A 26,079-nucleotide genomic window follows, 5' to 3' on the forward strand; every position below is an offset into this window, starting at 1 on the left:
TTTCTTTATTATAAGAAATATTATTGAGAATGTGTGGATTAAACAATCTGTATTTAGACACGAAAACGTGTTCTAAGACGTGCATAGCAATCATACAAGATATGCATACCATTTCTTCACAAAATCCGAACTTTTTTACAACTTTTGGAATCTGGGTTATATCAATTCATGATTCATGACACCATCGTGCTTTTGATAGAAATCATAAACCACAATGCACAGGAAATAAAATCTTCCCCTAGTCTTCCCATCTCTCAAACTTCTGGGATCATCAGAATTAAGAACCGGAAATGGCGGCACCAAAGCTGGAATCTTTCAGGCGGGGTAGCATGTTCGATGGATCTTTCAGGCGAGGTAGTATGTTCGATGGTTCGTTTAGACAAAGCATAAAAGATAGGCTTATCCCACAACATACCAGAGGCTATTCCTATGTCAACGAAGACGGGATCCCCAACGAAGACAGTACTTCTGTTCGTTGCTGCTCATACAGGTTATACATTACATACAATCTCTCCTGCTCTCCAGAACCTTCTGTTGACCGAACTTTTTGAAGCCCTTTTATCGTATCTGATGCCTCTTATAATCCAGTCTCAATCGTCTAACAACAATCTCAAATGGTTAGTCTTGAAATGTTATGGGTGATGTTTGCAGGTACTTCTCCGACAAGATCACTGCGCTTGTGAAGAAATCACAGGATGTTTTTGTTACAGCATGGACGATGGGAACATCTGACCCGAGGAAGATCATATTCTCGGCGAAGATGGGTTTGGCTCTGACACTTACCTCTATCCTCATATTCTTTAAGATCCCAGGATTAGAGCTCAGCAGCCACTATCTCTGGGCAATTCTCACAGTAGTTGTTATCTTCGAGTTCAGTATAGGTAAATGCAACAGACCACTTAACACATCAAACTTGAATATTCTAAATAATCTAATATTCTGACGTGATCTTCTCTTCTTTGTGTAGGAGCCACCTTTAGCAAAGGATGCAACCGGGGACTAGGAACATTATCTGCAGGAGGATTGGCGCTTGGCATGGCTTGGATATCTGAGAAGACAGGAAATTGGGCAGAGGTTTTTAATGCTTCCAGCATCTTTGTAGTAGGTATATATATAAAATAAGATCATGTGTGGTTTAAATTAAAGCTTCCACCTTGAATCCCATTCTGATTTCTGACAACACTGTGTGCCTGCTCTTGTATCAGCCTTTTTTGCGACTTATGCAAAGCTGTATCCAACGTTGAAGGCATATGAGTACGGATTCCGGGTGTTCTTGCTGACCTATTGCTATGTAATAGTGTCAGGATACAAAACAGGGGAATTCATGGATACTGCTGTTTCAAGGTTCCTTCTGATAGCTCTTGGTGCCTGTATTGGCCTCGTTGTGAATACTTGCATCTATCCCATATGGGCTGGAGAAGATCTCCATAACTTGGTTGCTAAGAACTTTGTGAATGTAGCGACTTCTTTGGAAGGTTTATTATATAAACACTCTCCCTGAATTTGAGTTTCCGGTTGGAAAGCCTTAGTCTGTTTCCTGTCAAATCCAATCCATAGAAAATGCTTCTTTGTGCAGGTTGCATAAACGCATATCTTGATTGCGTAGCATATGATACGATCCCATCTAGGATTCTAGTCTATGCAGCTGTCACAGAAGACCCAGTGTACAGTGGTTACAGATCAGCTGTTCAATCTACAAGCCAAGAAGACACTCTGGTAGGATTCATTTCACTCATCCAACACTTAAGGAACAGTATCAAATCTATTAATTAGACCAACTTACTTCAGATTCTCACATCTTTTTGTTGTTCTTGTTGTTGGTGTGATTGTGAAGATGGGTTTTGCATCATGGGAGCCACCACACGGTCCATACAAATCCTTTAGATATCCATGGGCAATGTATGTGAAAGTAGGTGGTGCATTGAGGCATTGTGCTTTCATGGTCATGGCATTACATGGCTGCATTCTCTCAGAGATTCAGGTACACTACTAGCTTCTTCCAATATTCAAATTTCTCAAAAAAGAGTATGTATGATGTATTGTAATTACACAGGCTGCAGAGGATAGAAGACAAGAGTTTCGCAATGAGCTTCAAAGAGTAGGCATAGAAGGAGCAAAAGTACTCAGATACATTGGGGAAAAACTAAAAAAGATGGAGAAACTAAACCCAATAATAGACATACTCCACGAGGTTCACCTAGCAGCCGAAGAACTACAGAACAAAATCGACAAGAAATCGTACCTTCTCGTGAACGCCAAGAACTGGGAAATCGGGAATCGGGATAGAGAAGGTTCGAGTGACGAACACAAAATCTCGAATCTCGACGGGGATCTAACCCGGATCTTGGCTCATAAATCCCAGAGTGAAGCCACGCTTCGTCCACCTCCGAATTGGGATGCTGTTACTACAGCTAAGAACTTGAATTCGGCGACGATGTATCCTCACCAGCAATCAAGGACGGTGATACAAACACAGGCGTCGTGGCCTAGCCGGATCTCTATAATGCAGGGAAGTATGTTACAGCCACCAATGGAAGAGGCGTCGATGATGTACGAGAGCGCGAGTAATTTGTCTCTAGCTACGTTCGCTTCGCTACTGATCGAATTCGTCGCGAGGCTTGACAATCTCGTGAATGCGTACGATGAGCTGAGTGTGAAAGCTAATTTCAACGAAGCTGTTACTGAGTGAAGACGACGAAACCATCGGACTGTGTAACCTTTGTATTTTGTTAATTAAATAACTTAATGTTGAATTGTTATTAATTGACAACGATGTCGTTGTAGTATAGTGGTAAGTATTCCCGCCTGTCACGCGGGTGACCCGGGTTCGATCCCCGGCAACGGCGATTTTATTTTTTCTTGTTATATTTTTGTTTTGGGTCCCTTAACTTTGGGGTCTTTTAAATTCTAGTCCCTTCACTTAGCTTTTCGCTTCTTTAATTTTTTTGTTTGGTCGACGACACCGACAGAATCCAATTTGGGGATAAACTATAAACCCTAAATCCCAGAAGGAAAGATGAAAGCTGCAGCTTTTCCCGCTAGAATCGCAAATCTCAGCTACCCTTACGGCTGTTGCGCACAATTCTTTCGATCGCCGGCGACGTTTTTGTCTCCGGCATTACCTTACTCGAGAACAGCTCCTTGTCGGAAGCTAGCGAGAGGAATAAGAGGTGTTGGAGGCTTGATGTCCCAGTCTTTGTTATCATCTTCACAGTCATTGTCCTCCCAACCGGAATCAGAGTTGCTTCAAGCTTTACCTTCTTCGAAGCCAAAGCCTCCGCCACCACAGCTGCCATGGCTCGTTGTGGGTTTGGGTAATCCCGGGAAGAAGTACCAGGGCACTCGCCATAACGTATCTCTTGCTCCTCTTCTCTTGCTTTCTCACTTTGCGTTTTCCTTTTCGTGTCTCATATCGTGATCATGAATTGCAGGTTGGTTTTGAGATGGTTGATGCTTTGGCTGATGCTGAAGGGATATCTATGAACACCGTTAACTTCAAGGCCTTGTTTGGGAAAGGTTCGCTATTCATTCTCTTATCTTCTCCATTGTAAATTTTTCATCTTTTTAATGGTTTTTTTTGTCTCAAAAGTGTGAAACTTTCATTTCAATTTTATACGTCACTAGTGTTTGATGACATTGGGTAACTGTTTTTGGAGAATTCAGCCTGTTTCATAATCTTATTTGATGTACATAACTAGTCTGTAAAGCTGCCTGGTTTAGTTTTATTAGATACAGAGTAATTGATTTATAAAGCCTTCTTGTCTCTGAATTGTTTTAACCTTTTTCTATCATAGGTGTTATTGGTAATATACCAATTATGCTAGCTAAACCTCAAACTTTCATGAACCTAAGTGGTGAGTCTGTAAGTGAGCTCATCGGAAAACAACTTTGGTTTATTTTTGTCAACAAATTTCCCTACCTATGAAGAAGACTTGTAATTTTGATACTTTCTGTTTATGATTGCTGGATTGGTTTTGAAGGTTGGACAAATTGTTTCCTTTTACAAGATCCCGCTAAAGCAAGTCCTTGTGGTATACTACTAAACTCTTATCTCTCTCTCTCACTCTCCAAATTCTTGTGGTATGCCGCCTTAAAGAACTTTCTGTGTATTCTTCAGATATACGATGATTTAGATTTGCCCTTTGGTAAACTACGTTTATTGCCAAAAGGTGGTCACGGAGGGCACAATGGGTACACATGTTTTTCCATGCTTTATCTTACCTGTTTAAGAATGCTTTCACTAGTGTTTTAAGTATTCTTTCTAGTTTTGACTTAACAAAGCAATGTGGTGTGGAACTAAGATTTTGTGGAGGGATAGCTGTAAATGTTTTCATAATCAAATCATAGAAGTACTTTTCATGAAAACATGATGAAATTGTTATGGTCTTTTACTTGCAGGATGAGAAGCATTATAGATCGCCTCAAAGGTAGCCGTGATTTTCCTCGTCTAAGAATAGGTAAATTTATCATTTTCTCCACTTCAACATACTTATTCCCTATTTTTCTGGTTATGTTCATTGAAACCGATGTGTGTGCTTCGTTTTAGGGATCGGACGGCCTCCAGGGAAGATGGATACAGCCAACTTTGTTCTTCGCCAGTTCAGTAGACAAGAACAGGGAGAGGTAAGAAGAAAAAGATAAATGCCAACATAATTTCAATACTTCAGAAATATAAAGACCTGATTGTGTGTGTCTGGTTTTGCAGCTGGATTATACATTTCAAACCGGGATAGAAGCAATAAGGATTCTTTTGCTCGAGGGGATCAACAAAAGTGCAACTTTTGTCAACACTCAAAAATCTATGGAGCAACTTAGCTAAAAAAGACATTGTTTACATTCATTACATACAACAACTGCAGAGTCGATTCATTATTAATATACACTTTCGTTCCATACATATTGTTGAATCCTTTTTGAGCAAATTGTATATTAGAAGAAAACCAGATTATTCATTTATCATAATTGCTCTTGATTTTAATAAAAGCTTATGCAACTCGAAAGATATGGAATCTTCTCAGTACAGTATTTTTGTTTTACTGAAATACATGTTAAGTAAGCATAGGCAATAAATAAGTCAAATTGCGTTTTATCTAAAAAAGTTGGTTCGGTTTAGAAAATGTGTGGTTGGTTTGGTTTATTGGATCATTTAAACCCAATTGCAATGAGAGGAGGATACGAGGTCCCCACAAGTCGAACTCAGTAAAATAAAAAGCGACCCGACTCAACTGGATCCGAGATTAACTGTGAAACCCGTCCCGTGTTTAAACCCTCCGACGACGACGAGCTCAGTCAGAGAAGAGAGAACCTCTCCCCACCCTTCTCGTTAGCTGCAGCCATGTACGGCGGAGGTGGGTTTCTCTTTTAAACCCTAGAATTGCTTTGTCGTTCATCTTTTTGAGACATTTTTGAGTTGCTCTCGTTTAACATTTGATTTTATGGGTTTCACAGATGAAGTGTCAGCTATTGTGGTTGACTTGGGTTCGCACACTTGCAAGGCTGGTTACGCCGGAGAAGATGCTCCCAAAGCCGTTTTCCCTTCCGTAAGTCTTGATTTTAGCTAGCATTTGATGTCACTATGAGCTTCATGCCCTTTGTTTCTTCAGACTCTTAGGGTTTTCTTTTTTTTGTTTGTTTGTACGGATGTGTTCATAAGGTTATTGGGGCAGTAGATGGGGTAGAAGCAATGGATATGGATGTTGATTCTACAAAGGCCAATTCCGAGGATTCAAAGACCGAGTCTGAAAAAGAAAAGGGAAAACGCAAGCTCTATGTAGGTTCTCAAGCCTTGAGTTACCGCCGAGACCATATGGAGGTGTAGCTCTGTTAGCTTTTCTCGTTGATTAAGGTTTGAAGTTTATAAAATTATAGACTGCATTTTATCTCACCAGGTATTGTCACCCATTAAAGATGGCATTGTGTCTGATTGGGATTTGGTGGACAATATATGGGAACATGCTTTCAGGTATCTGTGTAAAGCATTATACTTTGTCTTAAATTGGTGTTTGATTTCATCATCTCTAAAAAAAAGGTTTCTCTTTTTAAGGAGTTGTCTGATGATTGATCCCAAGGAGCATCCCATGCTGCTAGCTGAGCCTCCTCTAAACAGCCAACAGCAGAGAGAGAAGTACGATTTAACTGCTTTGAAATATCATTTCTTTCTAAATTGCGTTATCTTGGAGTGTGTTGCTGATTTTCTCAAATCATATGCTTGACAGGGCGGCAGAGCTAATGTTTGAGAAATACAAAGTTCCTGCATTGTTTATGGCTAAGAATCCTGTATCTTCCTTCTACCTTGGTTTATCATTCTTTTGATATAGATTATTACATGGCGATTACTGTAGTGTTGATCTCCAGCCAGCTTTTGTGTAATCAGATGTATAACTATCTACACGACTTTGGCTTTTTTTTTGGTGCTAGGTTCTCACGTCTTTTGCTACTGGGCGCGCTACTTCTTTGGTTGTTGACTGGTACGATTCTTTGTACTTCAATTATTAGAAGTTTCTCTAGTATGTAGAAGCTACTAATGTTCCACTTCTGTCCTATATGCTGTGGAAGTCTACCTTGTTTGTGTTTTATGTGATTATTTTTGGAAGAACTGATGAGACTTTATTGTGTTCCAGCGGTGGAGGATCCACTACTATTTCACCGGTGCATGATGGTTATGTTCTTCAAAAGGTATTATATTTCTCAATTTTGTTGGAATTTTGGGTTTTCTGATGCTGTTTCTTTGGTTTGGGATTTTCTACTGCATGAGAATGTTATCCCATCTCTCGTTTCCTTAGTGCCATCTGTAGCTGCTATAAATTCTCATCCATGTGAATTTTGACCAATTTTACCTATACTGCATTGATGTAGATTTTTACCCACTGATTGTTGACCATGCTTTTATTCGCAGGCTGTTGTATCATCTCCACTTGGAGGGGAATTTCTCACTGACTGCCTACTGAAAAGTTTGGAGAGTAAAGGAATCAAAGTAAGTTAAACAATTTTTGCACTGTTCGTTATCATTTGAGCCAGTTTACCTGAGTTGCTGGTCCTTTTTCCTGCAGATAAAACCTAGATATTCTTTCAAGAGAAAGGAAATACGAGCAGGGGAATTCCAGGTGCATATGTAAATCAGTGAATACTATTTGAGTATTATTTAGTGATTGAGTTGGAGAATACTATTTGAGGCTTTCGAAAATTGGTTTTGCGTTCTTGACATAGAAGATGTGATGTTTATCCTGGGCAATGAGACAGAAATTGTAGGATTTGTCTCATTTCAATTAGGATAGTTGACAGTAGCAAATTGCTTAGAGATTTTTTCTGATCGTTGGAATGTAATAGTCTCTTATTTCCTCTCTTCGATTCCTTGCAGGTTGAAGATGTAGATATTCCTGACACCACAGAAAGCTACAAACTCTTCTGCCAGGTCTGTAATTAATAATGACACCTCCTTTCAAATTTTTTATTGTTTCATAACTTGATGATTTTTTTCTCAACAGAGGATGATAGTGGGTGATATCAAAGATTCTATATGTCGAGTTCCTGATACTCCCTATGACGGTATCTTATGTTCTTTTGTTGTTCACTTCTTTGATAAATTTGATTTTCTTCAAAGTTTGGGGTGCTTTGAGAGTTGACTGTTAGATACGTCTTATCTTTCAATGTCATTGATCATGTAGCCTTATTTTTTCTGATTGATGCATTTGTCTGCAGACAAATCTTATTCAAACATCCCAACTACATCATACGAGCTTCCCGATGGCCAGTAAGCTCCAGTTTATATGTCTATTGCGGTTTTTTTGTGCCTCAAATAGTCATATTACTTCTTTTTTCCATGTATAAGATTTGTGGTAGTTTCCTAGACAAATAAACCACTATTGTGAACCTTTTTTAAGCTGGATCTAAGTCGTTAAAGCCAATGGCATAAAAGTTTAGAAGAGTCAAACATTGCTTTTGGAAACCTGTATGGAATATAATGTGATCATTGAGAAATTAAGTAGATCAAGAAAACGCTAGCTTTGTTGAAGAGGAAACTGAACCATTTTACTTTTTAGTCTTTCTCAGTATCTCATTAACCATGTCTACTGCAGGACGCTCGAGATTGGTGCTGATAGGTTCAAAGTTCCTGATGTGATGTTCAACCCGTCCATAGTTCAGGTACACCATTTAAGGACGATAAATTCGACGGAAGATTCTACAGACATTTTGTTTCTCCTCGTGACGTTGTTTTGAGACCCGAATTATTTTGTCAAATATTTTTGTGAAGTGACTTTCCGTGTTTATTGGGCTTTGCAGACGATTCCTGGAATGGAGAAGTATGCAGACATGATTCCTTCCGTTCGTGGTCTACCACACATGGTATATGCATCATCTTTAGCCACTGCGAAACTTTTGTCTCTTAACTTGAGTAACTTCACTGTCCATTATATTAACTTGTACAGGTCATGGAGAGCATCAACAAATGTGATGTAGATATCCGGAGAGAGTTGTACAGTAGCATACTGGTAAGTAACAATTGAAGTCAACTCTTAATCCTAGTTGAATTTTGTAAAACTTTGTATCAACAATCCCTTTAGTTTTTTTGGAAGTGGTTGATATTTCAAACCTTCTTCTCGCATTATGTCAGCTTGCTGGTGGCACATCATCAATGCAACAGTTAAAAGAACGTCTCGAGAAGGACTTGGTCGAAGTATTGTGTCCTCACTCTTTTCCTGTTTTCTAAGATTTCCCAGTTTTTATGTGGCGAAAATCATTTATTGGCCTCTTATCTTCATTTCAGGAGTCTCCCCACTCGGCTCGAGTTAAAGTGTTGGCAAGTGGTAACACAACAGAAAGAAGATTCAGGTTTGGATATATACTCTTCATTTCTTCCTCTAATGAGAGCCCAACTATTGCTTGGATGAACACACATGTTATTATGTATGTGCAGTGTATGGATAGGAGGGAGTATATTGGCATCACTAGGCTCATTTCAACAGATGTGGTTCTCCAATTCTGAGTAAGTCTTTTTGTTCTGTTATTCCTCTGATGAGACTCGCAAAGAAACTAGATTTTGCTTCTCTCTTGACACTCAAGCTTCTTGGTGTAAATGGTAGGTACGAGGAACATGGAGCGTCCTACATTCAGAGAAAATGCCCTTAAAGCAGCTTCAGATTTCTGTGGAGCCTGAGAGAAGCCGAAACGTGGGAAACTAATGTGTTATTTTCATTGTGTGTCGTTCGTTGGTCTTTTGAGCATTAGTACTTGCCTGTGCCTTTGGAGTGAGTTTAGACATTAACAAGCATTTAGTGCTATTTATAAAATTAACTTCAGTCGGATTATGGTTTTTGTCAAGAATTTGTTTCAAATAATTTACTTTATATTGTCTGGAAAATGTGATTCAACTGTTACAAAAAAAAAAAAAAAAAATCTAAACGAATCTTGGCTTGAAATGATGTACTTTATGAAAATAGTAAGTGTTGGACATTTATATTTTTAATATAGTAAGGAGCGGAAGTTATATTAAAAAGGTTAGAGAAATACATAAACTTTTTTAATTTCAAATTCAATCAAAGTTACAAATAGCAATAATACCTTTGACCAGATCTGGAGTGTTAAAACATATTCAAACTTCAAAGTCGGTTAAAACATAGCAAATATTTTTTTTTTTTTTTTTTTGGGACAAATATCGTCAACTGAAACTGAAAGCAGAACATTTCAGGGAAATACGTAATAGAGATTTTGTTTATAATAGAGACTATGAATAATAGTAATGTGTTGATAAATATATAGGAATGACTATGGTATGATAGGATGTTTACTATTAATCCTATAGGTAAGAATGGAGGTTTAGCTTTACTTTGGAAAAGCAGTGTTGATATCACTTTAGTTTCTGTGGATAAAAATCTTCTACACCTTCACGTTAAGTTTGATTCTCTAGATTTTTTTGTCTCGTATGTATATGGAGACCCTTTGTTTACCTCTAGATCAATAGTCTGGGAAAAGCTAATGAGGATTGGAATAAATTGAAAAAAAAGTTAGTATATGATAGGCGACTTTAATGAAATTTTACACAATGGAGAGAAATTAGGAGGACCACGGCAAAGTGAAGCATCCTTTTTACCCTTTGCAGACATGCTTAGAACCTGTGACATGACTGAATTACCTTCTTATGGTAATAGCTTCATATGGGGGGGGAGGTAGGAGAAATGACTTGTGGATCCAAAGCAAATTAGATAGATGTTTTGGAAATAAAAAGTGGTTTCATTTATTTCCAGCTTCTAATCAGAAATTCTTAGAAAAAAGAGGTTCAGATCATAGACCAGTTCTTCTCAAGTTTGTCTCCTCAAACAATCCTTACAGAGGGAATTTCAGATTTGATAAAAAAATTTTAAATAAACCTCTAGTCCGAGAAGCAATTTGCTCAGCATGGTTCACCAATTACTCTTTTTCTCCTTCTTCAGTGTCGGATGGGATCCGTAGCTGTAGGAAAGCTCTAAGTAAATGGAAAAAAGAGAACCAAGTCAACTCTTTGGATAAGATCAATCAGATTCAAATAGCCTTAGAAATAGAACAATCTTCTTCTTTTCCTTCCCTATGCCATGTCCATGGACTTAAGAAACAATTGCTCTTAGCTCACCAAGAAGAAGAGACTTATTGGAGCCAACAGAGTAGGGAACAATGGTTACAGGAAGGAGACTGTAACACGAAGTTTTTACATGCTTCTGTTCAAGCAAATAGATCAAGAAACATAATTCATGCGTTGATGGATGGCAATGGCAACATTAAAAAATCAGAGGCTTCTAAAGGAGAGGTTGCTATCAACTATTTCAAGGATCTTTTTCAATCATCTGATCTAGGAAATTTTGATTGGTTGTTCCATGACTTTCAGCCGAAAGTTTCAGCTCAGATGAATGATTTTTTAATCAGTAAAGTGACTGCTGGAGAGATCAAAAAGGCAGTATTCTCAATCAATCCTACTAAAGCTCTGGGAGCTGACGGAATGACTGGCCTGTTCTATCAAAAATATTGGGACATCATAGGTCCCCAGGTTACAGAGGAAGTTCAGAATTTTTTTTAACTCTGGTTCCTTTCCATCTGAATGGAATTACACCCAGCTGTGTCTCATTCCTAAAGTTAGGAACCCCACTCTAATGTCGGACCTTAGACCAATTAGCTTATGTTCAGTTCTTTATAAGATTATATCAAAGATTATAGCTTCAAGGTTACAACCCCTTCTATCAGGATTGGTCTCCCCGACTCAGTCAGCCTTCGTCTCCAAGCGTTTGATTTCTGATAACATATCAATTGCTCATGAAATGGTTCATGTCCTGAGAACACATCCTTTAATTTCTTCTGAGTATTTAGCAATCAAATCTGACATGTCTAAAGCCTTTGATAGACTAGAATGGAATTATCTGCAGAAATTGTTATTGGCGTTAAGGTTCCATCATAAATGGGTCAAGTGGATAATGTTTTGTGTTTCTACAGTTACCTACTCTGTTTTGTTAAATGATCAATCATATGGTATGATATCTCCTCAGCGGGGGTTGAGGCAGGGTGACCCTATTTCCCTTTTCCTTTTTCGTTCTGTGTACCGAAGGTCTCACCCACTTGATGAACAGAGCGACAACGGCTGGATCAATTCAAGGCATTCAATTCTCTAATTCTGGGCCATCTATTCACCACATTCTCTTCGCTGATGATAGTCTTTTTAGTTGTAAAGCTTCTCTTTCCCAAGTTCACAATCTTCAAATTATCTTACGCTCATATGGTGACATGTCTGGACAAAGGATTAATGTCAACAAATCATCGATAACTTTTGGCTCTAAAGTCGATCAGCAAACTCGACTCTCTATCCAGACTTTAACGGGTATTCACAAGGAAGGAGGTGCAGGATCTTATCTAGGTCTACCGGAATGTTTTAGTGGATCAAAGGTAGACATGCTCGACTATGTATTCGATAGATTGAAATCAAAGCTCTCAGGATGGTTTGAACGTAACCTATCTCTCGGAGGCAAGTAAATACTTTTGAAAGCAGTTGCATTGGCTCTTCCTGTCTATGCAATGACCTGTTTTAAGCTTCCCATTACAACTTGTCAAAAACTGACTTCTGCAATGTCTACTTTTTGGTGGAACTCAATGGAACATAAGAAAAAAAAATGCACTGGATAAGCTGGAATAAGCTATGCTTGGAGAAATCTCAAGGTGGACTCAACTTCAAAGACCTGCAGGCTTTTAATCAGGCATTATTAGCTAAGCAAGCTTGGCGGATATTACAAAACCCAAATTGCTTGTTTGCTAGGGTTATGAAAAGTAGATATTTTGAGAATTCTGAGATCTTAAAAGCAGGAAAAGGAAACCGTTCATCTTATATTTGGCGAAGTGTTCTTCATGGCCGAGACCTTCTGCTGCAAGGACTTCAACGAATGATTGGTAATGGACAGGATATGATGGTTTGGTCTGATATGTGGCTCTTAAATGAAGGGAGAAGACGACTTCCTTTAATGAAAAATATCTTCATAAATATTGACCTGAAGGTAGCTCATCTAATCAACTCTTACACGCTGAATTGGAATGCCTCTACTTTAGAGACTTTATTTTATCCCAGAGATGTGGATATTATCTTAGAGCACAAACCAGTGACATCAAACTCAGACTTTTGGAATTGGATACATACTAAGAGTGGAGATTACTCAGTCAAAACAGGGTATACTCTAGCAAGTCATCTGAATAAACCAACACTGATTTCTGAAGCGGAAATGAGACCCTCTATTAATGAACTAAAGACCCAGGTGTGGTTACTACACACCTCTCCAAAAATAAAAAACTTCATTTGGAGAGCTTTAAGTGGAGCACTCGCGGTAGCATAAAGACCGGAAAGTAGAGGAGTAAAAACAGACTTGAGATGCCAATTTTGTGGACAGGAAAAAGAATCTATTAACCATGTTCTTTTCTCTTGTACCATTGCTAGACAAGTTTGGGCTCTGTCGGAATTCCCAAGTCTTGCAGATGGGTTTGACATGGATTCTGAATTTGCTAATATCTCTTATCTACTCTCTTTTGTTAAGAATCAGCAAATCCCTCATTACATTAGAAGGAGTTTTTCCTGGATACTTTGGTACCTCTGGAAACATAGGAATGATTTCTTCTTTGAAGGAAAATCCAATGATATAATGGTTTTGGTCCTTAAAATACGAGAGGAAGCAATGTTATGGGTTAACGCTCAAGGATTAGCAAATGATCAGGCTAGTTCTAAAGTCTTCGATAGAGGGAAAGCTCCAATAGACTGGATCAGTCCTCCTAAATATTGGCTGAAATGCAACATTGGAATGGCTTGGTGTAAAAATACTAACAATGGGGGATTTTCCTGGGTTCTACGCGATTGGAATTGCCAGGTTAGACTACATAGTCGACGCTCATTCTCAAATATTACAAGCATGCTCGAAGCTAAATATCAGAGTATTATGTGGGCAATTGAGAGCATGCATTCTCATAAGATAAATCAGGTGATCTTCTCTTCTGAAGCATTTGACATGATTAATGTAGTCACCTATCCTCAAGAATGGCCTTCCTTTCAGTTTTATGCTTCTGAGTTTAGAAGAAAACTCTGTTTCATAAATGAATGGAAAATGGAGATTGCAAGTTCATATTCTAATCAAGGAGCGAACCGTATTGCTCAGAGTGTGCTTCAAAAAGGTTTTTTCCAATCTTACGTAGTTGTGGGATTTCCAAAATGGCTTAACAGTCTTTTCCTTCTGGAAAAACAGAATAATATATAGGTTTGTCTTGGTTCGAAGGTTTGCCTTAGCTCCACAGTTGAAATATCTGGGAAGAGGTGTGATAGACGTTTTTTTGTCCCTTCTCAGCTCCTATCTCAACAAGTTGACTTTCTCTTGTTTTTTACCTTATCCTCCTTTCATCTTATCTCGCTCCTTTCAATCTTTTTGTTTCTACTGCAGTGATATTTTCTTCCTTGATCGGATAAATTTGCAGTAAATAAAAGATTTTTGCCTTCCTTTCTCTTTCTTAACCTCACCTCCTCATATAAATAACCCTTTTCAACATCTTAAGCTTAAACCTCAAAGTTTCCTCTCTGGAGATACCCAATGGAGAAATACCTGTGGGACGAGATACAAAACTTACCACTAGGAAGAGATGATCCAGAACTCTTAATCCCAAGCTCAGACTATGAAGATGTTGTAGCAAGCAACATGTTAAGTTTGATTGCCAGGCCACTCAATCCAATGGATCAAAACTTATTTGAGGTGGCGGCAAACCTTCCTACTATCTGGGGACTAGCATCTTCGGTCCATGGCAGAGTTCTTGATGATCGTTTTATCCAATTCAGGTTTCAGTCAAAAAGTGATCTGCAATCAGTGCTACGTCGTGAACCATGGAGCTTCAATCACTGGTTTGCAGCCTTGCAACGTTGGGATGACTTACCAAGATTGTATTTCTTAACCTCGTTAGATCTTTGGGTTCAAATCAGGGGGTTGCCTCTATCCTTTGTTTCTGTCAAAGCTATCAGAAGGATCGCGAGATCCTTAGGGGAAATAGTGCAGATGGACTTTGAAGACTCTGTTACCAAACAAGTTTCATTCATCAGAGTAAAAATCAGGGTTTCCATAACTGACCGGTTTAGATTTTTCAGAAGGGCGCGGTTTCAATCGGGGGATCGAGCCATGCTTGGATTCCAGTACGAAAAGATGGAAAAAATCTGTACTAACTGTTGCAGGATCATGCACCCTACATCGAGATGCCCCTTTGAACCTATGAATCCTAATCCTTTTCGTAACCAAGATAATTAGGTTCATCAACGAAGACATGATAGCGAGGATTCAGATTCTGCTCCTATCTCTCAACAATTAAGTCCCGCTGCTCAAGTACCTGTTATGCTTCAGGAAAATCCGATTCCACTTCCCAATCAGCGATCAGGTCCTTACTTTCCCTCATTTTGATCTTTCTGGGAAAGACGAGTCTATAGGATCTAACCTAGCGTGTGAATCTTCTCCCAAGATGCCAACTAAGTTGGAAGCAGGAGAATGTTCAAAGAGAAGACTGGAGGCTAATCCACAACAAGAACTCCCTTTGAAGAAAAGAACCAGTTTACCGAACCAAGATAAGGATCTTCCCCCAAATCATCATCCATCTCACCCACTTTGATCACTCAACTCAACTCTGTCAAGATTAACTTTTTGGTGTGAATAGATCTTACTCAGTGCAGTGCCCAGGTTTGTCGGAGCTTAACGCGAGTTTAACATTAGAAGTTATTTTAATATATTTTATGAAAATAAATAAATATTAAAATTCAAAATTATAATAAAATAAATATCAAAAATTCAAAGCTATAGAAATTTTTCAGAAACAAAATAAAAAATCTAAAAAGCTTTACTTTCTATTTCAATAAACTATTTTACCAACTTCTCTTAATCTTTTCTTCCTTCTATTTTACGACCTTACTTGATATTTCACAATTTAAGATTTTGTTTTCATTTTTGTATATTTTTATAAATAAATATATTCAAAGAAATCATACATGAGTTGTTTAGGAAATTAAAAAACTCCCAAAACCATAATGATACACCATATTTCTATAATTATGAGTAAAAAAACACACAAAAAAATTATATACTTTGGGGCCCGAGGCAAATACCTTTTTTCTAATCGATAGGCACGGCCCTGATCTTACTTAGAGTAGGCATGATGGCCTTGGGTTTAGCAATTACTTAAGCAGTTTGCTGTTGGATGACCATGACTACATTCGGCTGCTTTAGCCTTTTATGGGTTCAACGTTAAAGTCATCCCAACTCCTGTAATTTTTTGGAGTATCTTATGGTTTAACCCAATGTTTCAGGTGGTTTTAATTTTCAGTAGTAGTTTTACCTTCTGTTGTATCTTGTACTTGCGTTGTAATAACCTGAGATCACTTTTCTTGGGTTTTAATAAAATCTTTCCCTTGTGTAAAAAATAAAAAATAAATAACTGAAAGTAGAACATAGATAAAGTCTGTAAATGTAATCCTGTAATTCAAGTCTTCAACGTTAAGAAAAATGACACAGAAACTATTTTAAATATTTTAATAATCACTGTCGTGGAGAAGTGAGGTGGTAATAAATATTTTTAAAAAAAAAACAAAAAGTTATCTCTACTGGAGCGAATAAAAAAGAGAGAATGGAAACCACGTGGAAGATTTCGGACAATCAGGACCGTCCACATACTACTTACTCGGGGGAAAAAAATATATAATCAACGAAATAAAATAAATGAACCTTTTTAAGAAAGAAAAACCGAATCTAATAAGCAGCTTTATCGTGTCTTTCAAAATGCTAAGGAGTAATGACATCGAAATTGCAAAATTCCGGTCTTCCCTTGAAAATATCTAAGACATAACTCTAAACATTTGAATTTTGAACCACAAGATATGTAATCGACATTGGTAAGAAGGAAAGAAAGAAAGAAAGAAAGAAAGAAAGAAAAAGCCAAAAAAGGAAGGTAACTTCTACGCCACAACAGACTTACGTGTCATGTCTCCCATATCCGCATGCAAAATCCAATAGATGACACATTCTACCTCATCCACTTATATTTACCCACGTGTCACCCTTTCTCTCGTCTCTCTCTCTGAATAACGTCTGCCGACCTTCTCTCTTTTGGACGGCAAGACTCGCCGTCCGTCGTTCTCCCCCCCCCTCCCTCATTTATTGGGTTTCAATCTCCCACAACACACTCTCTCTCTCACATTCAACAACAACAACAAAAAAAAACGCTTTTTTTTTTCTTTTCCAATCCTCGATTACGCCTTTTTGAGTTTTCCTGGGATTTCGATTTTGAATTATTCATTTCCAGAAATTTGTTCTTTTGTTTTCTTCTTCTGGGTAATTTGAAAATTTTATATTTGAGAGACCCAAAAACAAAAATCATGCAGAGGATCGTCGATAATGCTCTTGCCGTTACAAAAGAGTGAGTCCCTCTCTCTCTCTGTTCCATTCGAGCTTTATTTATTATATTAGTGTCATCAGCAGTCCACGTTTAGTGATTTTGATTTGGCTTTTGTTGCATGCTTTAGTTTCTCTCTCTCTCTCTCTATAAATTTAGATATGTATTTGTGTGTTTCCTTAGTTAAGGTCTGTATATTTGATTTTGGATATGGAAGATGCCAAATGTTGAACCTCTGGTTTTTGTTATTCTTGAGATTTTGGGGGATTCATTTTCGAAGTATTCTGATTTTGCTGTTATTTATTCGAACAGAACAAAAGGTATCTTATAAGTCCTGTGATAATTTTTCTCTTTGTATCTATGAATAGTATTTTTACTTTGAAACTTGGTGGTGTTATGATGCTTATATTGCCTAAAAATTCCTTAAGCTTACTATGATTTTTGTTTTTCCTTTTAGTGCAGGTCGGTGAAAACTTTGACTTATGAGTCTTTGAACAACTTTGCAAGATGCATTAATGGAGTTTCTGCACTTCTCTTGACACTTTTGCCTGGAAAGTCCAATATTCTTGAAGGTCTTCATGGATGGGAGCTTAGGCCTACTTTACGTGGACCTCGTTTACCACGCTGGATGCATAAGTATATATATCTCTCTCTAACACTTCTCTTTTGCCTGCCCTTGTATACTGGCATGTAATGCTTAATTCTACTCTCTCTTCTGATTTCTCTGCGGTTGCAGTGGAGTTTCTTCTTTCAACCACTTCATTCACGAGCTCTCTGTGGATTCTGATACTTCAAGCTTGGAGTATTCCTCTGCTGAAGAAGACGACAGTGGTGGCATGTCCACGCCTCCATCACCGTCGTCTCAAACCTCACTCCGCTCTTGGGCTAGTCTTCCTGCAAATTACGAAAGCCATTGGACAGAGTGGATAACTTTCATAGTCTGGTGGGTTTTACTACCTGCCCGGATCCTTCTATGGGTACCGTTGTATCTTATACGTCTCTTTGGTAGACGTAATTCAAGAATGTTGCCTATGAGCCCAGGGAGGTATGGACATTCTTCTAGACCTTACTTTAGCAAAGCTATCCCAGGGAAAGAGCATGATGTCCCTAACCGAACTACTGATAGAAGACGCGGAGTCATTGAGGTTTGTGTTGATGAACATAATCTCATAGACTGTATTAAAGACTTTACTTATTCGCATTCTTGAAAATTTTCTCACACACTCCTATGTTCTCTCTTTTTTCAGGATCTTCAGCTTGGTATCGAGATCTTTATAGAAACAATATTTGATTTTTTTCACAAGGCGGCACATCTTCTTCTTTCTCCATCAGAAACGTTTGGAATAGTTTTATCATGGTTCTCTTCCTCCAATCACAGTCACAGCTCTAAAGGAGACTATGGCGATGTTTCGGATGATGAAGTCGTGCAGACTGCCATTCTAGGAGATAACGATTCATCTCCTACAGAAAGAACCACAACCACAACCACAACGAGCTTATACAATACAGATACTCGGACTTGTCAAGATGTTATAACAGAGCTTGGGTAAGGGGAAAATGTGTAGAAGATGCGTCGTGCATCATTTGATTTATACTTATGCTGTTACTCAACTATTTACCCTTTGATTCAACTTCTCTTATAAACTTGATAGGTATCCGTATGAAGCTATTCGAGTTGTTACTTCAGATGGATATGGTCTTCTCTTGGAAAGGATACCAAGGTATAGGGTCTATTCTGGTTCAGTTTCAGTTAGTTCTCTTGTTGTGTATTCATTAATTTCCTCTCATGTATTTTCCAGACGAGATGCAAGGAAAGCTGTTTATTTGCAGCATGGTGTAATGGATTCTTCAATGGGGTGAGTTTGCATAGTCTCTTTCTTTGTTGACTTGTCAGGTTTCTCATCTGTACCTTTATCTTTCAGATGGGTATCAAATGGTGTTGTTGGATCTCCGGCATTTGCTGCTTATGATCAAGGTCCGCGCCAAAAAGTTCCTTATTTCTCAAGTCGCTTTATGCATGTAAACTTACCATATGTTTTATAACTTTATTCTGTTTTTCTTGCCAGGCTACGATGTTTTCCTAGGGAACTTTCGCGGTTTAGTTTCAAGAGATCATGTGAACAAAAACATATCCTCAAAAGAGTAAGTAGAGTATAGAATAAGCTGTTTCTTTATGGATTTGATATTTTGTATAGTTCTTCATTGATGGATCCTCAAATCATGCAGTTTCTGGCGTTACTCCATCAATGAGCATGCAACTGAAGATATCCCAGCTATGATAGAGAAGATCCACGATATCAAAACTTCAGAACTGAAACTCTATCAGCCTACTATTGAAGAGGTAGTAAAAGAGGAGCAACCGTATAAGCTCTGTGTTGTATCACACAGTTTAGGCGGCGCAGCGGTTCTGATGTATGTAATCACCCGTAGAATCGAAGAGAAACCACACAGATTCTCGAGACTGATCCTGCTTTCGCCTGCTGGATTCCATGACGACTCCAACGTGTGTTTCACGTTCATGGAGTACACATTCCTTTTCTTGGCTCCTGTACTAAAACGGATTGTTCCCGCTTTCTACATCCCCACTAAGTTTTTCCGGATGCTTCTCAACAAGTTAGCTCGAGATTTCCATAACTATCCTGCTGTTGGTGGATTGGTCCAGACATTGATGAGTTATGTGGTTGGTGGAGATAGCTCGAATTGGGTCGGAGTCATGGGTTTACCTCACTATAACATGAATGATATGCCGGCTATATCCTTCTGTGTGGCTCAGCATCTTGCTCAGATTAAACATAGCGGTAAGTTTAAGATGTTTGATTACGGCAGCAGTTCAGCTAATATGGAGGTCTACGGGTCTCCCGAGCCACTTGATCTTGGGGAGTTTTACGGATTGATTGATGTGCCTGTGGATTTAGTAGCCGGAAAGAAAGATAAAGTGATTAGACCTTCAATGGTTAGGAAACATTACATAGTGATGAGAGATTCAGGGGTTGATGTTTCATACAATGAGTTTGAGTATGCTCATTTGGACTTCACCTTCTCCCATCGTGAAGAGCTTTTGGCCTATGTGATGTCACGGTTGCTGCTCGTGGAGCCGACACAGACTCAGACGGTTCATAAGAAAGGGATGAAGCTGAAGAAGAAAATGGAAACAGGTTGACCTCATCTGTTAACTACGAAATTAGGTTTTTATAGAGTTTCTGGTGTCTTATTTGTAATGTTGTTCATGAGAGGTCGGCTTAGAACAGACGAACAGTGTATATATATGGATATGGTCTTTTTTATATATTTATGCCAGTGTCACTTTCCACGAAAAGTAGAATTAAATACACAAATGAAAAAGAGACGATTGATATACAAACTTTGTATGTTACAGCTAAAGTATGTAAGAGACTTTATGAGGTTTCCTCAGAAAAATACATATATGTATACATCTATACTTTTCTTTATACTTAATGCTGATTCAGACAAAAAAGATTCAGCAAAAACATCAGAAGTTTTGGGAACAGTTTGGGTAAAATGGAATGTCTGTCTGGAGCATCAACCTCAAATCCTACTCTCGAACATGGGCCAAAGTTAGACAAAGTCAAACGTCGTATACAGATAGTCGTTTCTCAATGTCTATACGACATATTGGACACGTTGTACACTTGTCTGCACAGAGTCTGCAACAAAATTGGCAGAGAGACAAAAATTGTGAACAATGACATTGAGTCAGTTATGGCCAGATATGCATTTCATACATGTAGCCTACTAAGTACACAGATATGACCTCATAGATTCCTAGTTTCTTTATATGGTAGTTGCTTGCAGACGAATTGAATAACCAATGCCTACACTTTCATACTATGATTTAAGTAGTTACCTGCAGAGAACGCGGTGTCTACATGGAAGCAGTACCAAACTGATTTCTTTTTCAAAGCAAACCCTACACAGCACTTTTTCCTGGAGTAAAAGACACATGGACACAGGATTAAGCCAAAGGGAAAAGTAAAATAGATAGAGAGGAGTTAAAAAAAACCTCATTACTAATAATGCATATACATTTTGCAGTCTTTCATATTCCTGTTGGCTGAATTTTGTGATCTCGGTTTGTTCACCAAGAGCTGCTTGAAGTCTCCACACCTAAAGATATCAAATTGGATTGAATGCCAACAACAGTTAAGTAATTCTAATAACAGAGCACTGAGTTGAAAAAGGAAAATGCAAGAAAGAGAAGTAAAGTCACCTCTTCAGCAAGATCTTCCTTTGGCATTTTCTGGACTATCTCAGGCGGATGACCACTGAAAGTATTGTACCTGCACCAAGCATATATTATAATGAAATCTTCAGCAGATCCCATTAAATTTTTTGTTCTTCGACCATATAGAAGGTTGGGATATACTAACTAACCCAGATTCTCGATCAAAGTACAGTCGGGCTTGTTCCTCCCGGCTTCCTTCGTCAATCGACCACCACCCTAATAGCCTGAGCGGGTGAGAGCATTACTGATTTCTGTTAGTATTAAATTTTGTGAATCAAAACCTTTTAGGAAAAACAGACAAACGTGTTTATCACCTGGAACCATGGTGTAAGAATCCTAAGCAATCATGGGCATTTGATGCAAATCTAAAATACAATCCTGGACCAGCTTCCCCTCGCAGTAAGAGGATGATCTTTTCTATGAGTTTCGATGCAGCAAAAAGAACACCGAGGCCTTGCAACAGGAATAGTGGAGAAAACAGTAGTGGAATAGATATATCCTTAGCTCTTTCAGGAGTCCCCTGAAAGTTTAAACCGTTTGCTTTTTTTCAGTATTGTCCAAAGACAATATAATAAGTAAGAGAGAGATGTGGTTTATACCTCTAGATACATGCAAAGGAGAACTTGAAATACAATAAGGGGAAATTTTAATATATGACCACCAATATCTTGCAAACCGCACAATCTATCTTGGTGCATATCCTCTTCTGGAGCAACCACAAGGCCACTGTTCCAGTCAAGATATCTGATAGTGGTGGAAGATGACGCAGCCTCTCGGGCGTGTGAGCCTCTATGGATTACTGGGTTGGACCATTTTGTGCAAATAAGAAAAGCAAAGCACTCGGCAATTCTGCATGCACAACATGTTCACATCTATTACATACATAATCATTTCCAACAACCGTAAAAATGACAAGTGCTTCTTAAAGACTTAAACAAAGAAAGACCACGGCATCATACCCAAAATTTATGAATAAGTCCCACCAGCCAAGAGCAACTACATCACCTGTGTATTTAAAATAATACAAGAAAGTAGAATAAGAACACAATAATACCATCAACGAAATGAACTGTGAAAGATATGATTCAACAGGTAAACAGATACAGTAATACAGCTAGTCAGAGAAGCATCCAAGAGTGAAGGTATTACCCGAAAGCTTTAGGAGGGTAAAGAACGTAGCAGCCAACGTGAACACCATGGAAATCGCAACCCAGAAATGCTGCAGGCAACAAGGAAAAAGTATCTAAATGTTTATATTGAGTACTGACCAACTTCCTCCGCCCATGAACAAGAGATTAGAAAATCCCAAGCCTGTGTTTGTGAAAACTATAAAATTACAGAAATTGGTCAAAATGTTCTCTTTTCTCAGTCCTAAGTTGTGTTAACTGGATTTTCATTCATGGTTGACAGGTTGATCTTTCCTAATACTTAAACAGCTGAACCAAGCTTCAGGGCTAAAAATAAATTATGCAACACATGTGTGGACTTACAGGAAGTGCCTCCCATATTGCGTCATCAGTTATGTTGTCATCGTCGCCCGGCATCAATGCTCGACACATTCTGAAGATACAGCTTGCAGTAATTAGGAACTTTATTTATTTGATGTAACATTACGTGTTCACCAGACACATAGACCGACTGTGTTTGTTTGATAAGTTACAGAATAAAGTAATTTTACAAACAGTTAATGTTTTAATACCTCAAATTGTCCACCAGTACCGTTAACTCAAATGCCAATAAAGGTAAGAATGCAATCTTCAGACTCACCGCTGGTGGCCAATGAGCTGCATTTAAGATAGAAGAGATCACAATCCGATGATATGGGAAGAAAATGAAAAAAAAAAATCCTTTATACAGAATCAAGAAAATTGTAACACAAAAACTAGTTTTTGATGTCCTCCAACTTAAACATTCATATCATCCGAAAACTCAAATCAAACAGTAGTAGCAAGACGAAACTTTGAGAATGATATCCCAATGCCAAATAGTCAAATACTATCACCCAAACAAACCCCTGAAGTGAGAAATCAGTAAGTTACAGGAAAGAAATTTACCATAAGAACTCTCGAGGTATATACAGAGGAGTAATTCGAATGATACAAGCAACGGTGTAGCGACAACGGCATGGCATGGAGCCCACTGTGTACCAAAAGGGATCATGTACAAATCAGGACAATTACGTGGAAAACTCATAAGAAGGACTTTGAGTAACATTTTTGCTAAAAGAGGTAAGAACATAAAAAGAACATACATGACGGTTACGTGGAACAGCAGGAGCAGGAAGAGAGAATCTTCCCCTTGCAACAACTGCATGAAAAGCCCACAGCGGGAAAAACACCATCCTACATAACACCAAAAACATCAATTTTGTTAATCAAAGTCTGTAACCAATATAAGGTCAGAGAAAAGCTGAATCCATAACATGATTAAAATTGTCATAATCCTCCTCTTGAAAATAAACTCTGAAGTCATTTAGTAGAACGCAAACCTGTAAAGGATGTAACTTTTTAACAGTATTTGATACAAAATGTTGTATACATGACATGAGTATCCAAAAATTGCAATAAAAAATTATACAGAATAGAGTATTGACGTCATTGGGTTTTGTACGGCAAATAGAAACAAGGAAAGAATCAGTGATTTGTTAAAGGGGGCTGAGCTGCTTTCACAATTCTCTGTCTCAACCCACCAAAAAAAAAAAAAAAAAAATTGATACTTTACTTTCTTCTGTACAGAAAGAAAAAAAAACAGTCATCCATGACGAAAGAGACAACCTTTTAGCTTCGAAATTCAAAGGGGGTCAACAAAAAAAAAAGGGTCCTTTGCCCAAAATCCAAAATCCCCAAATGATCAAATCAGGTAAACGATTCACCAACCCTCAAAATGAAAAATCGAAATCGAACCAATCAGAAGAAAGAAAAAAACTGAGTCATGCACCCAAATTTCAGAGAAATGAGAGAAGAAGAAGAAGAAGAGACTAACCACCATGAGCAAGAGACGGTGTGATCAAGCTTAAGCACCAATAAAAGCGTGAAAGAAAAAAGTAAACTATGAGCCGCCAAGGCTTGTATCGACTTGAGCACTCTTCTACAACTCATCCCCTTTATCTCTCTCTCTCTCTCTCTATCTCTATCTATCTAACAACGAATTATACTACTCCCTTCAAATCCATTACCCCTATATATGATTAAAAGAAAAACAAAAGTCTCAAAACTCTCTCTTTTAGAATCAATCAATCTCTGAAAAGTCGACTAATTGGAGAAATGCTGCAATGTTTTTTATGTTATTAATGGACCCCTTCCTGCCTGTTGTTTCTCTTTTTTTTTTTCTTTTTTTTTCTATTTCTCTTTCAGTTTATGAAATTTATTTGGAAAACTGGAAGCAAAAAAACAAACAAAATCATTATTTTATTGCTCTCTCATTTCCTTTGGATTCCTCTAAAAAGATTAGTATTTATTTTTTTTTTAGCTTTGCTTGCACGCCATTTCGTGTTAAACGCAAACGCGTTCTCAATGTGTTTTTTTATATATGTCACTTTCGCTTAACTAATTAAAGAATGGAGACCACTCGGATAATTACGGAAACTATACCTTAATCTCTCATGTTAGGTAACCGCATTCATCTTCTTTTTTTTTTTTTTCTTTTTTTAATGGATTCTGATGTCATAATAATTAGGGATAATGGCTTCAGAAGATAACTTTTTTTCTTAATAAAAAGTGTTAAGGATAAAAGTTTTGTTTCCACTGTATTTTTTAAGAGTTACTGATTTAAATGAAAAATTAAGACTTGAAACTTAAAATTAAATACCGCTATTACTAATATTTACTATTATGTGATAAAATATCATTCTAATAATGTTAATAGGCGAAGTAAAAGTCAAAACGTTTATTCTTTCTATTTCATAATAATATAAAATATTTTATAGGATACTTTTTTATTTTGTAATATATGATGTTTTCAAGTTTTATGCAACTTTTAAATTAATTTAATATTTTATATTATATAATACTGTTTTTGATTGATGAAATTTTTTAAAAATAAATATTTTTTAATTTACGTGCTTTTATTCTGTATTTTGAATGAATATACAAATAACCATATCATTTTTTCGAAATCTTATTAAAAAAAAGAATGGAAGACCCCCACTCTCTCACGCTCATTCTTCTTTGGCAAGTCGTGACTTATCCAAATTGGCACATAAACATAACAAACCACTCAATTTGTTTTATAAACTTTTTTATATATATATTATGATTGCGACTGATGATGAAAATATTTTTAAACAAATTGGCATTATCGAATTGATTAGATTTTGTAGTTGTCCCCCTCTTTTTGTATATATATATATATATATATATATATATATATATATATATGTGTATGGTGGGGTAAATAAAATTTTCACGTGAATGAATCTCACCCAAGTCACAAAAACTGTTGAGAATAAGAAACGCTTAAAGCGTGTCAAATCTTTGATATTTTATAAATTAGTCCAACAACCTTCATAATTGGCAGGGAGAGTCACGAGTAAGTAACAACAACAACAAACAATAGAGCGTTGACGACGGTGAGCTCTAAAAGTAAAGTATTAAACTGGTTTCCAATATTACTCAGAGTCTCTGACACAACTTCTTCCTCTTTTATTTTTTTTTGTCAGAAAACTGACACATCTTCAACGGACACACTCGCAGTGAATCTTGTGTGTTTTATATTTCCTTGTTTTTTTAGTGACAATGTACATAATCTGCATCTCTTGTATAGTACAAGATCTAGTGACATATAGCACGCAAATTTGAAAATTTGTAACAAAGGGATTTGCGCAATAATTTATTATTTAACCAACTAGCTAGTGGAAAAAATCCATTGTTTTCCATCAGTTTTAGGGTTTGTTTTTCTCTTTTTTCTTTTTTCTTCTTTCTATTTTTTATCAATAC

General features: G+C 37.5%; 5 protein-coding genes and 1 non-coding gene across 9 annotated transcripts; 5 read left to right on the forward strand and 1 right to left on the reverse strand.

Moving 5' to 3' along the window:
• On the forward strand, positions 18–2,833 carry LOC104740536 (putative aluminum-activated malate transporter 3). Its single transcript, XM_010461156.2, has 7 exons — positions 18–490; positions 652–881; positions 968–1,105; positions 1,206–1,475; positions 1,577–1,716; positions 1,835–1,981; positions 2,054–2,833. Exons 1-7 carry the CDS (start codon positions 291–293, stop codon positions 2,687–2,689), a joined length of 1,761 nt encoding a protein of 586 aa, XP_010459458.1. The 5' UTR covers positions 18–290; the 3' UTR covers positions 2,690–2,833.
• On the forward strand, positions 2,775–2,846 carry TRNAD-GUC. The gene has a single exon. It is a non-coding gene; the product is annotated as a tRNA-Asp (tRNA).
• LOC104740537 (peptidyl-tRNA hydrolase, chloroplastic) lies at positions 2,882–4,995 on the forward strand. The gene is made up of 8 exons (XM_010461159.2): positions 2,882–3,352; positions 3,432–3,516; positions 3,795–3,862; positions 3,981–4,031; positions 4,118–4,191; positions 4,399–4,457; positions 4,547–4,623; positions 4,706–4,995. The coding sequence occupies exons 1-8, from the start codon at positions 3,017–3,019 to the stop codon at positions 4,817–4,819; spliced, it is 864 nt and encodes a 287-aa protein (XP_010459461.1). The 5' UTR covers positions 2,882–3,016; the 3' UTR covers positions 4,820–4,995.
• Positions 5,172–9,344, forward strand: LOC104740538 (actin-related protein 4). The gene is made up of 20 exons (XM_010461160.2): positions 5,172–5,348; positions 5,449–5,540; positions 5,654–5,812; positions 5,889–5,962; positions 6,044–6,124; positions 6,216–6,276; positions 6,418–6,467; positions 6,621–6,675; positions 6,896–6,973; positions 7,050–7,103; positions 7,358–7,411; positions 7,485–7,545; positions 7,699–7,750; positions 8,076–8,142; positions 8,281–8,343; positions 8,427–8,489; positions 8,612–8,674; positions 8,765–8,829; positions 8,915–8,983; positions 9,081–9,344. The coding sequence occupies exons 1-20, from the start codon at positions 5,336–5,338 to the stop codon at positions 9,124–9,126; spliced, it is 1,320 nt and encodes a 439-aa protein (XP_010459462.1). The 5' UTR covers positions 5,172–5,335; the 3' UTR covers positions 9,127–9,344.
• Positions 16,442–20,205, forward strand: LOC104740539 (lipase member M-like). 3 transcript variants are annotated; one of them, XM_010461161.2, is made up of 9 exons: positions 16,442–16,926; positions 17,365–17,538; positions 17,639–18,047; positions 18,150–18,448; positions 18,555–18,623; positions 18,702–18,758; positions 18,825–18,877; positions 18,969–19,044; positions 19,129–20,205. In XM_010461161.2, the coding sequence occupies exons 1-9, from the start codon at positions 16,886–16,888 to the stop codon at positions 20,060–20,062; spliced, it is 2,112 nt and encodes a 703-aa protein (XP_010459463.1). In that variant the 5' UTR covers positions 16,442–16,885; the 3' UTR covers positions 20,063–20,205. The 3 variants fall into 3 exon arrangements, with proteins under 3 accessions (XP_010459463.1, XP_010459464.1, XP_019091734.1); XM_010461162.2 differs by having other exon boundaries at positions 16,444–16,926; positions 17,360–17,538; XM_019236189.1 differs by lacking the exon at positions 16,442–16,926 and adding an exon at positions 17,102–17,222 and having other exon boundaries at positions 17,360–17,538.
• LOC104740540 lies at positions 20,238–24,544 on the reverse strand. 2 transcript variants are annotated; one of them, XM_010461163.1, is made up of 14 exons: positions 24,128–24,544; positions 23,397–23,487; positions 23,200–23,284; positions 22,845–22,929; positions 22,636–22,705; positions 22,295–22,364; positions 22,105–22,150; positions 21,745–21,994; positions 21,460–21,665; positions 21,295–21,369; positions 21,131–21,200; positions 20,947–21,027; positions 20,768–20,847; positions 20,238–20,567 (listed from the first exon to the last, which is right to left on the reverse strand). In XM_010461163.1, exons 1-14 carry the CDS (start codon positions 24,241–24,243, stop codon positions 20,489–20,491), a joined length of 1,404 nt encoding a protein of 467 aa, XP_010459465.1. In that variant the 5' UTR covers positions 24,244–24,544; the 3' UTR covers positions 20,238–20,488. The 2 variants fall into 2 exon arrangements, with proteins under 2 accessions (XP_010459465.1, XP_010459466.1); XM_010461164.2 differs by having other exon boundaries at positions 23,397–23,633; positions 24,128–24,495.

Source organism: Camelina sativa, chromosome 14 (assembly GCF_000633955.1).
Source record: "Camelina sativa cultivar DH55 chromosome 14, Cs, whole genome shotgun sequence".
Taxonomy (NCBI): domain Eukaryota; kingdom Viridiplantae; phylum Streptophyta; class Magnoliopsida; order Brassicales; family Brassicaceae; genus Camelina; species Camelina sativa.

Excerpts from the sequence above, each read along its gene's own strand:
- LOC104740536 (XM_010461156.2), top strand. The coding sequence starts at position 291 with ATGGCGGCACCAAAGCTGGAATCTTTCAGGCGGGGTAGCATGTTCGAT. Across the intron at positions 1,476-1,576 it reads TGTAGCGACTTCTTTGGAAG|GTTGCATAAACGCATATCTT; the intron begins GTTTATTATATA and ends TTCTTTGTGCAG. Across the intron at positions 1,982-2,053 it reads GCATTCTCTCAGAGATTCAG|GCTGCAGAGGATAGAAGACA; the intron begins GTACACTACTAG and ends GTAATTACACAG.
- LOC104740537 (XM_010461159.2), top strand. The coding sequence starts at position 3,017 with ATGAAAGCTGCAGCTTTTCCCGCTAGAATCGCAAATCTCAGCTACCCT. Across the intron at positions 3,863-3,980 it reads TGAACCTAAGTGGTGAGTCT|GTTGGACAAATTGTTTCCTT; the intron begins GTAAGTGAGCTC and ends TTGGTTTTGAAG. Across the intron at positions 4,192-4,398 it reads GGTCACGGAGGGCACAATGG|GATGAGAAGCATTATAGATC; the intron begins GTACACATGTTT and ends TTTTACTTGCAG.
- LOC104740538 (XM_010461160.2), top strand. Across the intron at positions 5,813-5,888 it reads ACCGCCGAGACCATATGGAG|GTATTGTCACCCATTAAAGA; the intron begins GTGTAGCTCTGT and ends TTATCTCACCAG. Across the intron at positions 6,468-6,620 it reads ACTTCTTTGGTTGTTGACTG|CGGTGGAGGATCCACTACTA; the intron begins GTACGATTCTTT and ends ATTGTGTTCCAG.
- LOC104740539 (XM_019236189.1), top strand. The coding sequence starts at position 17,127 with ATGTTGAACCTCTGGTTTTTGTTATTCTTGAGATTTTGGGGGATTCAT. Across the intron at positions 18,048-18,149 it reads GAAGACGCGGAGTCATTGAG|GATCTTCAGCTTGGTATCGA; the intron begins GTTTGTGTTGAT and ends CTCTTTTTTCAG. Across the intron at positions 18,878-18,968 it reads ATTTGCTGCTTATGATCAAG|GCTACGATGTTTTCCTAGGG; the intron begins GTCCGCGCCAAA and ends TTTTCTTGCCAG.
- LOC104740540 (XM_010461163.1), bottom strand. The coding sequence starts at position 24,243 with ATGAGTTGTAGAAGAGTGCTCAAGTCGATACAAGCCTTGGCGGCTCAT. Across the intron at positions 22,706-22,844 it reads GTACTGGTGGACAATTTGAG|AATGTGTCGAGCATTGATGC; the intron begins GTATTAAAACAT and ends CTGTATCTTCAG. Across the intron at positions 20,568-20,767 it reads AGACACCGCGTTCTCTGCAG|ACTCTGTGCAGACAAGTGTA; the intron begins GTAACTACTTAA and ends ATTTTGTTGCAG.